Source organism: Pempheris klunzingeri, chromosome 20 (assembly GCF_042242105.1).
Source record: "Pempheris klunzingeri isolate RE-2024b chromosome 20, fPemKlu1.hap1, whole genome shotgun sequence".
Lineage (NCBI taxonomy): Eukaryota > Metazoa > Chordata > Actinopteri > Acropomatiformes > Pempheridae > Pempheris > Pempheris klunzingeri.
The window spans coordinates 20,477,784-20,492,305 of record NC_092031.1 but is presented as its reverse complement, the minus strand read 5'-3'; the positions used below and the strand labels follow the sequence as shown (position 1 = coordinate 20,492,305).

At 39.5% G+C, this 14,522-nt stretch overlaps 1 protein-coding gene across 1 annotated transcript in view; it reads left to right on the top strand.

The window, feature by feature from the left end:
• ryr2a (ryanodine receptor 2a (cardiac)) overlaps window positions 1-14,522 on the top strand; it is a 154,758-nt gene that overhangs the window by 126,833 nt on the left and 13,403 nt on the right. The window contains exons 90-104 of the mRNA XM_070852298.1: window positions 946-963; window positions 5,890-5,970; window positions 7,555-7,643; window positions 8,350-8,478; window positions 8,931-9,035; window positions 9,387-9,468; window positions 9,842-10,000; window positions 10,892-11,046; window positions 11,387-11,602; window positions 11,791-12,063; window positions 12,412-12,618; window positions 12,720-13,034; window positions 13,507-13,577; window positions 13,878-14,028; window positions 14,156-14,242. Of these exons, the coding sequence (XP_070708399.1) occupies window positions 946-963; window positions 5,890-5,970; window positions 7,555-7,643; window positions 8,350-8,478; window positions 8,931-9,035; window positions 9,387-9,468; window positions 9,842-10,000; window positions 10,892-11,046; window positions 11,387-11,602; window positions 11,791-12,063; window positions 12,412-12,618; window positions 12,720-13,034; window positions 13,507-13,577; window positions 13,878-14,028; window positions 14,156-14,242 (2,138 nt within the window). The remainder of the gene's footprint in view (window positions 1-945; window positions 964-5,889; window positions 5,971-7,554; window positions 7,644-8,349; window positions 8,479-8,930; window positions 9,036-9,386; window positions 9,469-9,841; window positions 10,001-10,891; window positions 11,047-11,386; window positions 11,603-11,790; window positions 12,064-12,411; window positions 12,619-12,719; window positions 13,035-13,506; window positions 13,578-13,877; window positions 14,029-14,155; window positions 14,243-14,522) is intronic.

The following is a 14,522-nucleotide window of genomic DNA, read 5'->3' as shown; positions in this document are numbered from 1 at the left end:
ATTTTGAACATGAAGAACTTAAAGCTTCTTTTAATGCTTGTCAAACAGCCATTTTTTTTTTTATCTTGCTTTGTCCCATTTATCCCGTCATTACTTTGGTTGAGCATTTTGTTGATTTATATAATACCGTAATACCTGTTGTTCACGTGCACTATCGGGAATTTCCTGGTGTAGAAGTGTATGTTCCTATGATTTGCCTGTCACATCTTATGTGTGTATACATACGTTTTCTAGTGTTCATAATCATCCTTTAGATTGCATACTGATGCTACCAAATTCAAATCAGTTACCATCATATAGACAACCTTTTAACAGTGAACGGAATTCTACATGGTTTATTTTACTGTTTGATAGATTTTAACACAGTTTTAATATAGTAATTAGTAAAGTAAAGTATTATATTTTATTTTATTAAGTAAAGTATTATAATTAGATAATGATAGAATATATATTTTTTTTTTCTGAATTATATTGTACAACAGGTGCATCCCTGTATGTGCACAATGAAGAAAAAACCCTTTAACAAACCAGTAATTACTAAAACAGACTTTGTAGTCATCATTACTGTTTCTTTTAAGTCATGGCATTAACTACAGATGATAATATTTTTCTTCTCCCAATTTCCTCATTATTGTCTTGTGAATACAAAGAAATCATGTTAACCACTTAAAAAAGATTTTTTAAAAATGGTCTTGGTGTTCTATATCTTACCTTTTTTCCTGTAAACAGCTCTTACTGGGTTTTTCTGAGGTGTACAGGTTTTCTGTTACACATTATTTTCATTTTGACCAAACAACAAAATTCGGAATTTTTAAAAGCTCTTTTCCCTATATGTAATCTTTTTCTTTGTTTCTTTCTTTGTTTCTTACTTTCTTTCTCTCTTTCTTTCTTCCCCCTGTTTTCCTTTTCTCATTTTGGTTTACTGCACTTTCTTCCCTTCCTCAGTCATCACTCATGAGCGTGGTAATTATGCCTCCTGCCATTTTCGTGTGTGTTGGGCTCTCTTTCTCTCTCTCTGTCTGTCTCTCTCTCTGTCTCTCCATCTGTCTCTCTCCCTCCCTCTCTCTCTCTCTCTCTCTCACTACAGTTGGTTAGTTGTTGTGTCAGTTCTGTCCAGGTCCTGAGTTTAGACCTCCAAACTCCATCCTTACCTGCTGTTTTTTTGGTTAGGCCAATTATAACTCACTCTCTAGTTGATTGTGTAGTCAGTCTTCTTTTTAATACTGCTTAGTATTAAGTATTAGCATGAAGAAGTCTTAGTCACTTATGAATTTTGAGTGAAAAATGTGTCTTGTCAGTCTCTGTCACAATGAGCAAACTAATGACGATACTATGAGGAGTCGTTTTGGAATGTACCATATAGATGTTAAGATTCAAATATCATGTCCATGTCGAGGCAGAACTAGTAGAAGTGTGGCTGTAGAGTCACAACCTGTTATCTTAAACAGAATCCATTGTGTGCCTTTCTCTCAGGATTTGTACAGTATCTGGCACATTCTAAATATTACTGATATAACTATTGCTCTCCCGCACCCTCATCCTCCACCCCCACCCTCTCGGTCATGTAGTCAACTTAAAGTCAGCTGGTTGTTTTGTCTCAGTTATGGAGATGGTTATTGTGTCGGTTGCTATCTGTTGTGAAGTGTACAATCCCCTCTGTGTTCTCAGCCACTATCTGTTTTTTTTTCACACTCACTCTCGGGGCTGCAATGATTTACAAGAAGTGACAAACAAAAAAATAAGAATTTAAGCCTCCATTAAAACTGCAGTCATCAATATTTCTATAATACAAATGGGTTAAATAAGTGTATATGTGAGATGGGTCACTGACAGCGACCAAAGAATTATCACCAACTCTGCAGTTCCTCTCAGCTCTACATGTATTTTAGCCACTGGTATTAATCCAACACCACAAAGGCACATATTATTATATCTAAAATAAGTAAAAGGTCAAAGTACAAGTGCATTTAGTAGTCCTATACACAAGACACTGACCATTTCTTGCTCTGTATTGTTAAGTGTCAAGTGTAATGGCTTCTAGAATAAAACCAAACTTCCTTCTATTTTTTGGTTTTCGCAAAGCGTTATCGTTAGCATTGTTTCCAGGTCAGTGCTTTCAGTGAAAACCCACTGTGCACTACCTGTGTCTGTCTGCAACTTAGTGTTGAGCTGTTGAGAATAACTGGTGAACATTTAGCAGCTCAAGAGCTAAATAGTTCTCTCAGGAGTTGGTAGAGACCAAAACAGAGCTAAAAGGAGTGAATATTGGATTTACAGTCATCAAGTGGACGCTCCACACCACATGAATGCTAATGTTGCTCTTTGTCTGCTAGAATGTGTAATTGGTTTTCTAACATGTTGAGCATGTTTATGATGCGACACAATGCAACTATAATGGTTACAGCTTGCTCTGCCCCCCCCCCGTTCTGGCAAAAAAAATCAGTTGATTCAGCTCTAACATTTTTAGATATCAATGACCTCTCATGGAATAATTGATTAAATGGAATTAGCCAAGGATTATACAAGGATGAATGCAAAACCAAACCTAACAAACATAGCTGGTAGTTGCAGCCCTGCTTACTTCTCATCTCTCACCTTTTCAAATGTTGTGTTTGGTTTACCAGTAGACCTCTCGGTCCAGTGTTGCACTTTGGAATGTAAAGTGGCTGTCTTGGCCATGCTGCTTTGTGAGTGGAGGGGGATAAACTCTGATTCTTTTCTCTTTTCTTCCTCCTTCCTTCAACCCCTCTACTCTGTTTACTGGCTGAGCTGTTTTCTGTAGTCTGTATTTGTATTTTTTCTGTATTTGTCCTTCATGATGTTTTGCTTACGTGAAAACTTAATTTGAATAACCCATCCTTTTTTATGATTCCATGTGTTGACTTTCTACACCAGTATTGGTTTTCAAATTCATAATTTGGTTGTAGCTGTAATCATGCATTATACTGCGTATACTGTTATAGCCTTAGAGTTTTTGATGGACTAAAGGAAATTTGATGTGCATTTACCGAACACTACATCATTAGCTATAAATCATCTATTTACATATTAAAGATAAGAAGTTAATATGGTCTCATCATTTTTTCAACTTTGAAAAATGTATTCCCCTCATCTGATTTATTATTGTGTTGGGAATAAGCCTGAAAGTGCATTGTCTATACCCCTTATCCTTTAGGGTCCTGGGGGGGCTGGAGCCAATCCCAGCTAGGGCTGACCCATAGAGACAGAAAACCACTCACACTCACACCTACAGACAATTTTAGTCACCAATTAACCTGCGTGTCTTTGGACTGTGGGAGGAAGCCGGTGTACCCGGACAAAACCCATGCAAGCACTGAGAAAACATGCATACTTCAAACCTAGAACCTTCTTGCTGTGAGGCAACAGTGCTGCCCCTTTACACAGTCACTTAATACAGAGTTAGGTTGCTTGTCATTGTTATTGAAAAGTCTAAAGATCATATCCTAATGATGACACCTAATGATTTAACACCAACTATCAGATCTACTGATCCAGATTCAGTAGTGAGTTTTATTGCCATATAATCAATAGAACAAGTATTGAGTTTCTTTTCATAGAGTGCTTCATAAAATTTGCTCACTCATCCAGGAATTTGGCCCTGACATCACATGAATGAACACAAATTCAACCAATCCTCGCCTTATTTATGTGAGACAGGAATTTTGTTGCATCCGCACCATATTTTTGGTTCAATCTTCTAAAGAAATCTTACAAATTACCTTATGCTACATTTACATGTAGAAATGTCATTTTAAACAAAACCACTGACAATTACTGGAACCACTCACCACTCACATTTACAAATATAAAACCCTCTATACTGATGAAGAGTGTTAAAAAACAGATGGGTATTCTGAGGCCAGAGGGACTGCAGCTTCTGTACTTATAGAAGCAAGCTTGAGTATAGATGTATGTAGAATCCCCATCCAATGGGCGATATGAGAAATGTGGTGTAGGGACGACCTCTCGCTGTCACTGGCTGGCTCTTGCTAGTAAATGAAATAAAATGACCAAAATCCTATTAGTAAAATGTTGTTACTGATTAAAGTAATCAATTACTGTAACTTTACTTACTGCACTTCATACTTGTGAAGTGTTACTCCCAACACTTGCCGTTATTATATTCCATCTGGTCCTTGTATAACCCGAGTGAGAATGTTAGACAGGTAGATTGTTCTGTATGATGACCTTTGGATTGTATCACTGCCTTTTACAGAGATAGTTTTAGGTAGGTGATAGATAGGTGAGTGGCCAGGAAGCGAATCGGTACCTCTAAGTCTGATGTCATGATACTGTGCTAGAAAATGGAAAATGACTTCCACCTTTTGAGTTTGGGTAACTTGACAACTCACTCCAGAGTTTTAAAGGTTGAGACGAAGTGGGAGAATTGGTGGATTGGTGCAGTGTTGGCAGTAATGTGGCCATTGCACAGGATTTACCAGTTGATGATTCAAGATTCAAAGATTCAAAGACTTTATTGTCACATGCTCAGCAGTTACATGAAGCAATCACTGGCAGTGAAATTCTTGTGTCTCTGGTCCCAGTAACACTGCTAACAGTATCAAAGAAAAACACACCAGCAAGTAAGTAAGTAAGAAATATAAATAAGGTATATACAACTAAAAAAATAAGAAAATAAAATAAAATGTACAGCTAAATAGATAGATGGATAATAGATAAATATAATGATGATAATGATGAGCTTTGAGAAATGAGATTACGGAAAAACAAATTTCCTGAGTAAGGTGTCTGGGCTGACTTGACCTCTGGAAGGAGTTCTAGTAGAAGAAGCCTTTGACGTATTCCAGGCAAATCCAACTCAGAGGACATCTCTTAAATGCTCCTTCTTATCAGTATGATAACAGGGTGGAGCTTATTCCAGCCCATATTGGGTGAGAGCCCCTAGATTATTTGTTTTTCCATTACACAACATCAGCAGAAGTCAGCGCAAATTCAATCATTTTGAGCATCTGACACCCAGGAGGGACTGATCTATTGATAACAAGTTTGCGCTGCCACTAAATTGCCTGCGTTAAAATTGAAAAGAAAATGGCACTTTCAGTCTTGTTTCAGACCCTCAGATCTTCCTCCCTCAGCCCAGTTCAGTTTGTTGCCATATTGGATGTATTCTGTTAGTGTTTCTGTTGATGTTATTGTGCAGTGTCTCATCTTTCTTTCTCTGACCCTCTTTTCCTTTTGCATTCGGTGGTTCAAAGCAGCATTTTAGCACAGTCAGAGAGGCTGTCCTCAACTCCCTCAATGCATTTGTAATCTATGCAGAAACCACAATGGCAAGAAGTGACCAACAGGTTTTTTTTTTTGTAAACCAAAGTGGAAACCTTGATGAAAATAAAAAGAAAATAGCCTAAATTCAGCCCAGACTGCAAAATGCTGCAATTTAAAAATCAGTCCACTTCAGTCTACCATCAAGTGCTGTGGCTGCCCTCTGCTCAGCCAAGAGTGAGCATTGTAAGTGTGTGTGTTTGTGTGTTTGTTAGGTAGGAACGTTGTATTATGACCATACACCTTCCACTAACTGAAAGAAAACACAGGGGATGTCCTCACATTAGCACCATCTCTTTTTAATAGTTCCTCACTCTCCATCTTCTTGTCTGTCTATCCCTTTCCTATGTGTTGTCTGCTTTTGTCTCCTCTGTTCTCTGACTTTCTTTATGTGTATGTGTGTCTGTATATATGAATGTGTGTGTGCGTTTTTGTGTGTGTTGCACATACCCATGTTCTTGTGTGTATGTTTGTGCATACCTACGTATGTGCTTGTGCATATGTGTGTCCGCATGTGTGTGTGTGTGTGTCTTTGTGTGTGTGTGCATGTATGTGTTTGGGTGTGTGTTTCTTCTCTCTGGCCAGGTGAGAAGGTCATGCAGGATGATGAGTTTACCTGTGACCTTTTCCGCTTCCTGCAGCTGCTCTGTGAAGGACATAACTCAGGTGTGTCCTCTCGTACTTACTGATTCCGTCTTGGAACATAAGCATCAAAATTGTGGGTAAATGTCCTAATCACGTGCTTAAAAGTGTTTTTAGATGTTAACCAGTTTGACCACGTTTCTCATGGGCGGCACCATATTTTTGGGCTAAATAATTTATATAAAAGTGGCTCCAATGTCTGAGGAGTATTTGAGAACATTCTGCTGGCCTCGAGCTCAAGCTACTCTCCAGTTATTATTAGTGTCTGACAACACTATGGAAATGATCCCTATAGAGATAGACCTGTAAGACAAACAGAGACAACTGCTGTGTCGCTGCCTTCGAAGTGACCAGACAGTGATACCTTTGTATGACTTTTGTGTTTTAAAGGGTTCTTTCAGTTTCAAACTACTAACCAATCGAGGCAGCAGTAAACCATCAACTCCTGTGTTCTGTGATGTAAAATAACTGTTTTGTTAAGAGTCTGGCGCAGGGGTGCCCACACTTTTTCGGCTCGCGAGCTACTTTTAAAATGACCAGGTCAAAATGATCTACCTACATTAAAAATGCTAAACATATATTCATTTCTATATATACTGAGTATACTTTATATATAGAATATATGTTGGCATACACTGTATAACTGCAGCTAATGTAACCCTAGGTATTACACATAAAAATTGACAGCAGTAATGCACATAGGTGACAAAAAGTGATGTAACCATCAATATTGCACACAGGTCACAAGAGTAACTGGACCATTCACCACATTTATGGTCACTACCTTACTCTGATGACTTGCACTGAATGGAGTCAAATATCCCTTCCTATCCCATTGTATCCCTTCCTATCCCATTCCCCATCCCAGAGTATCCCTTCCTATCCCATTGTATCCCTTCCTATCCTATTCCCCATCCCAGAGTATCCCTTCTTTAGTAGATATAGATTGGAAGGCTAACTAGTTCACTTCGCTGGCTGGAGTTTTGCAGTAGCTAGCGCGTTTGACTGCGTGCTTGGCCCTGCCCGCGACCCGTAGCAGAGAAGAGATCACAGACTGGCCACCCTGTACGTCAATCAAGTCGCAAGCACGACTTTTTTTTTTTTTTTTTTTAATGTCACACGATATACCCGCACTACCTCCGCGATCAACCGGTAGATCGAGATCGACATATTGGGCACCCCTGGTCTGGCGGCTTTGAAGACAGGGTTATGACAGCTGTTTGTGGTTAAACAAAAAGGACTAAGATCTTATTGTTTAATACAAAGGTCTACAAAATACCAGAGTTCTCCTTTAAAGTGTTGAGCTGACAACATTATTTAAGTTCTCTTTCCTCACAAACTGTGTGTGATTGCAATGATAGGAAATTTGTTACCAACATGTCATCGTTAAGATTGAAGAACATAAAGTTTTACATGCTTTAATTAACCAAGTGATTAGAGCAGATTTATTCAGAAGATGACCCCTTATGTTTTGGACACTCAACGCTGTCCTCTGCTTTGATTTCATTGTTTTATAACGAGGCATAACATGCAACAAGTGCCATGCAACAGTATGCTTGTAAAATGTGTTGAAATAAAGTTGCAATATTTTGCTATATCCTGTTTCAGACTTCCAGAACTACTTGAGGACACAGACAGGGAACAATACAACTGTCAACATCATTATCTCTACTGTTGACTACCTCCTCAGAGTGCAGGCAAGCTCCTTTTGTTCATCTGTGCTGGTTCATAAGGGACTTATCTTGATTAACTAAAAAACTAAGATGTGTATTATGTGTGTTCTTTGAATCAAACTTTTGACTGAAAACCATATAATCCTATTCAGTGAACTTCAAGGACAGTTCAGTATGAACTTAAGCAACACAACAAACACTTTTAACCTTTTCTATCTGTCTAATGTTATTTATTAAAATCAGTTTTTTATGTTACTAGTTTTTTTTTACAGTTATGAGGCCATTTTATGCACTGGGCTCATATGCAGAAATGCAGAGCAGCATTAAAATCATTACCTAACATGGTGACAATGTCCTAAACATTGTCACATGTCACACTTAATTATTACTTGTCTCTTCACACCCACAGTATAAAAAAACCCAGTAGCAGATTGCTGTACAGACCATGCACAGCATTGTTGTATTATGCTGCAGAGCCACCTTCTGCTTTATGTTCTGTCTGTATAGATGATTTGAATGTCCCTCGGACTAAAAAAAAAATGTTCCTTGGTTTTTAACAAGTGATTTTGACAAGTGTTTGACAAGTGAATTATTACAACTTTTCATAAATGAGGCAGACTTTTCTCATTTTTCCCCTTAGCTAGTTGTTGTTTCACTACCACTACTGACGATGATGTGTCACCTTGTCGTCGTTTCTTCTCCCTCCTGACCTCTCTCTTTACTCTCTCAGGAGTCTATCAGTGATTTCTACTGGTATTATTCTGGGAAAGATGTTATTGATGAGCAGGGCCAGAGGAATTTTTCCAAGGCAATAAATGTGGCCAAGCAGGTTTTCAACACACTCACAGAGTACATCCAGGTATGAGAAGACGTTGCACTTAAAATGTTGCACTTAAAACTACCAGAGCACTGAAGGGGTTTAGCAGTCAATATTAGTCATTTGTAATTATTAGAAGTCCCTTTCAGGGCAGTTAGTTGTTGCTTCCAATGCTAAAATGAAATACGGCAGAGCGATTCCTTAATTGTTAATTCATTTGAAGCAGAGTTTGAGGAAATGTCTATCATCAGTTATAATAATAAAAAATGAATTGTTTTGGCACAAGCCCTGATTATCTGTCTCTGGGTATGACAAGAAATCGGTGATCTCAAAGAAATTATTTAGGTTAATGTACATGCAACATGACACTGATATTATTTAGTATCTGTAGGCTGTAACTGTATCAAATACTCTGATATTTCAATACAAGAAACCTACTGTACAGGTTATTGTTGGTGCTGACGTGACTGTGATTGGTACTGATGATGCTTTAGGGTCCATGTACTGGCAACCAGCAGAGTTTGGCCCATAGTCGACTGTGGGATGCTGTGGTTGGCTTCCTACATGTCTTCGCTCATATGCAGATGAAATTGTCTCAGGTGAGTTAAAATCTTACCATATGTTGCAATGCTTGACTGCGAAAAAAAGAGAGGAAAAAAATAACACAACCCAAAATCACCAAGATGACAATTTGCACAGAACTAATGTTATCACATGACCTCTGTGTTTGGCGAAATATGGCAAGAATTGTATTCACATGGCATGGCATTTACACTTATCATTATGAATTCACAATTATTGCTAATTACTAGAGGTCCTCCGGTAAATACTAGTCACGTGCGGACAGGGCTTTCCAAGTGGACTTTCCAAGTCACAAAGTTAAACAAAGGAGGGTAAATGGCTGCAAAATGGTCACTTCCCTTTTTCTTTCTCTCCATTTTTCACCGCAGGACTCCAGTCAGATAGAACTACTGAAGGAACTGATGGATCTCCAGAAAGATATGGTGGTCATGCTGTTGTCTATGTTGGAGGGTAGGTTTGCTTTCATGAATATTAAATAAATGTATTATTTTATTTAAATAAAGAAGGTGCCTATAGGTCATGGGATTTCTGAAGTCATGTTATCAAGAAAAGTTTATTGCAAACAGGGAAAGCCAGACAATTCAATTTATTAATTACTGGGGGAATAATAAAATACCCAACCAACATTTTTGTAGTGTTAGAAATGATTGAATTTTGAATTAATTTTGTAATGTTCTCCCTCAGGTTGTTTCCGGTTTCACACGCATTCTAATTGGTTATGGTTACATGACACCTTGAGGACCGGAGTCCTTAATTTCAAGTGTTATGCAGTGTGATTTGTGGAGAATTCCTATATTTTAAATGTGTTGTCTTATTTTTACAGGTAATGTGGTAAATGGAACAATTGGGAAGCAGATGGTGGACATGTTGGTTGAGTCCTCCAACAATGTGGAGATGATCCTGAAGTTCTTTGACATGTTTCTCAAACTGAAAGACTTGACCTCCTCAGATGCCTTCAAAGAGTACGACCCTGATGGAAAAGGCAAGACTCAAATCCCATATTATCTTTCATCGTATTTGTCACTGGGGAAGCACCAGAATCATTTAGAAGATCTACGGACCCCATTTGTATATATTTTGGTGTCTAAATGATTGATAGGAACAAAAAGTCAAGGAATTGATCGAGCAGATCCTGCAGCCGCAAAATAGGATGCAATGGCTGCAATATAATCCTTGAGAGCAACTGCACCCGTCAAAGCACATCCACTAAAGGTGCTTGTGTTTGCTACTCCCAGGCTCACATTGTTATCCTAAGTGCAGGCTGCAAAAGCTGCAACGTAATTAAAATTCAAAATTCCAAGATGTTTATTGTGACTCTGGTTGTAACTCAACTAAATATATATTTATGTGTGTGTATATATATATATATATACAAATACATACATACATACATACACACATAAACACACACACACACACACACACACACACACACACACACACACACATATATATGTGTGTGTGTGTGTGTGTGTATGTATGTATATACATCTGTTATTCATTTCGAAACCAAAATATGTAAAAATAGAGTCTCAATAGAGTGTGAGAATAGAGTGTGTGAGTTTCTTCTTATGACTGAGCCCACACAGATTTTCTAATTTCCTGCCAAAGATGGAAATCTACCATATCAAATTATCAAAATGATTCTGTGTTTTTCCCTCTGAGCTCTTCTCACTGGTTTGAAATATACAACATGTCCTGTCTTCTGTAGGGCCAAATTAGCTTTTTTTTCCAATCAAGACGAGTCTCAAGTTTAGGAAAAAAAAGGTTTAAAAAAAGGATCTCACTCTTTAACATAAAAGGTCTCTGTAGGGTTCCTTTCCATAACACTGACTGACTGTTAAAAGTAGGTGATTTATGAATGAACTCACAGGTGTCATCTCCAAGAGAGACTTCCATAAGGCCATGGAGAGCCACAAACACTACACGCAGTCTGAGACAGAGTTCCTGCTCTCCTGTGCCGAGACTGATGAGAACGAACTCCTTGACTATGAAGAATTCGTGGAGCGCTTTCATGAGCCAGCCAAGGTAAATGCCTTGATGTTTAAAGATCTTAAAAAGTCTAAAAGGGGCCTCAAATTGTCGAAATTTAAGCCCTTCAGTATGATTTAAATCTCATATTAAAATCTATTTTTAGAGCCATTGTTTCAGCATCTTATAGGAGGGTTAGTAGCTGAGCTCTCTAGTTATTTCTATTTCTGGGTGTAGCATTTTGAGAAGGCATTCTGGTGCCATCCTCATTTATGGAGATTGAATGGTGCTGAACTTAGAGTGGGGAACATGTTGAAAAAGAAAAGAAGAAAAAGAAAAGAAAAAACTGTTGTATTGGGGGAAAAAAATCTATTTAAACTAAACTGTGATTCAAAAGGACATTGGCTTCAATGTGGCGGTTTTGCTGACCAACTTGTCGGAGCATATGCCTCACGACACCCGGCTGCAGACCTTCTTGGAGCTGGCAGAGAGTGTCCTCAACTACTTCCAACCCTACTTGGGTCGGATCGAGATCATGGGCAGCGCTAAACGCATCGAGAGGGTCTACTTTGAGATCAGCGAGTCCAGTCGAACGCAGTGGGAGAAACCTCAGGTAAAGATGCTACAGCATATGAATCAATGAAAGGTGCAGTGTGAAGGACATAGTGGTATCTGTTAGTGAGGCTGCAGATTGCAACCAACTGAACACCCCCCATCTGACCCCTTCCTTTCCAAGCATGTAGAGGAAGCCACACGTCTGACAAGAATTGCTTGGTTTTCACTCATTTACCTTCTGCCCAGGTCAAAGAATCCAAGCGTCAGTTCATCTTTGATGTGGTGAATGAAGGAGGGGAGAAGGAGAAGATGGAGCTGTTTGTGAATTTCTGCGAGGACACCATATTTGAAATGCAGTTGGCAGCTCAGATGTCTGACGTTGGTGAGAGATCAGCAGTGAAAGAGGAGAGTGAGCGGGAGAAGCCGGACGAGGAGAACCCCGAGATGGGCTTCTTCTCTGTTACCACTGTCCGCATGGCTCTGTTGGCTCTACGATACAACGTCATGCTGCTCATAAAGGTGAAAGCAAACACAGCACCAAACACAAGCATGAAAAGGCTGTCGGTGTGTTATGGAGCATTTCAAAGGTATAGCTGAACGTGAATAGATCGTTGGCTTGTCGTCTAGGGAACTAGGGCTGTGCTAACTTCTGTATTTGACTACAGAAGTACATCATCACTACATACATGCATTACAGTACAATAACTTTAAGGGCAAATAGAATACATTTGCAGTGCTTTTTCTAACCCAGCAGAGTCAGCTGCTAACAAGACTGATATGCAGGTCGTTCTTGAACACTGACTTGCATGACCATGTGTAAATGTTGGGCATTGAACAGCCCTCGTTGTTGTTGTTCTCTCTTTTCAGGTGCTGTCCATGAAGAGTTTGAAGAAACAGATGAAGAAGATTAAGAACATGACAGTTAAGGACATGGTGACCACCCTAGTGTACTTCTACTGGTCGGTGTTGCTGGGCCTCCTCCATGTGGCGTTCAGTGTGGCCCGGGGATTTTGCCGAATCTTCTACAATACCTTCATGGGAGGCAATCTGGTGGAGGGGGCCAAGACCATTAAGGTTGCTATACATAATACTTTAAAGATTAGAGCTGTGTATCAATAAAGCAATTTAAATGCTGTAAGAGTTGTTACTAAATACATAGAATGCCTCCATCCCAGGTGTCTGAACTGCTGGCCAACATGCCTGACCCCACCCAGGATGAGGTGAGAGGTGAAGCGGAGGACAGAGAGAAGAGACCGTCTGACCGCAGCTCCCCAAAGGAGGACCTGGCTGACCTGGCAGTCAACACTAGTGAGACTGAGCTGCTGTCAGACATTTTTGGCCTTGACTTAAGAAGAGAAGGGGGACAGTACAAAATCACCCCACATAACCCCAACGCCAGTCTGACGGAACTGCTCAACTCCCCGGTTCCTACCTCGACCCTCCCAACCCCACCCACAGCACCCCCACCTGAGCTCAGACGGAGACATCAGGTGAGTCTGTGTTAGTCTGTTCATCTTTTTTATTTATTTTGATTATTGCTTTCTTTCTTCCCAGTCTTCTTAAAGTCCTGATTGGTCCATGAGAGTGTAACTTTAGGATAGGAAATGAACCCCGGTTCTCTGAAACATGAGTGAGGTATCTCACTATGGGACATGCTCTCCGAGTTGTTCATTTGTTGGATGGTTGTGTACAGAACGAATGAGAGACCTGCAGCCAGTCCCCTCATCACCATCGTGGCAGTAGGCAGGCAGTGCACATTCATGTGTTGTAGGGGAGTGGCTATGGAGGGAGACCTGAACGGAGGGGGTGGGGTTTTTTTTCAGTTGGTTCCTTTCAAACTCTAGCTACTCTTGCCAGTTTCTCTAACGTTACAGACTCTGCCTTTAAGCCATGCAGCTACCATGGCTAGAATAAACTTGTCTATTAAATGATATGTTTATTTAACAGTGTTTTCTGTTTCAGTCAAAAAGCTCTTCCTCAGAAGAGAAGGAAGCAACAACAGAGTCAGAATGTGAACCGGAGAAAACATCAGAGTATGTACACTTTTTTATTTAATCTGCTTGTTACAATGGGCATTGTAATGCTCCAGACAAAGAACACTTAATATATTTTTATTATATAAAATGTATTTATATTTCTAGACCATTATTTTAAAATTCATTACTCTATATGTAAACCCATGCAATGTGTTGCACAGAAATGGCAAAATTCCTCTGATCAGCAATTTAGAACATACTTTGTGGTATGTAATCACCAGATCAAGTCTTTGAGTGAAAGCACAGTGAAGCAGTCGTGTTTGCTAGCAGCGTGTGATTGCTTTTATGCATTTTCAGGGGTGGACATGTAGAGAAGCAAGAGAAACAACAGAAGAATGAGAAGATGAAGCCAAAAGTTAGAAGGCACCACACCTCAAAGTCTGATGAACCTGATCTGCAGGAGTCTGCCTTCTTGAAGAAGATCATAGCCTACCAGAGAAAGCTACTGGTACAGGGAACTTTTCTACGTTTTTGTATCTCTGTCTCTGTCATCTCAGTATTTTCCCAGTCCAACATCAACTTCTTTGTAACATCCAGGCACATATTAGGAACTCCTCTTCCTTTCTCCACTGCAGAACTACTTTGCCAGGAACTTCTACAACATGAGGATGCTGGCGCTGTTTGTTGCCTTTGCAATCAACTTCATCCTCCTGTTCTACAAGGTAACGCAGCAGATGTTATCAGTTAAGAAATGGAAACATTTTTCACAGATCTTCTATCCTTGTACCACATTGAGAATGAGAGGTACAGTAATAGCATATTGGGACCAACAAGCACTGCCACAGTACATTACCAGGGGCTGTGTTCGAATGTTGCTACAGGATGAAGGTAGAAAATGAAATCTAACACTGGTTTGTTCTCCTGTGAGGAATGAATGTACAGCCCCAGACAGTTATTGATGCAGCACCATGTCTCTCTTCTGTGTCAAGGTGAACAGTTTAT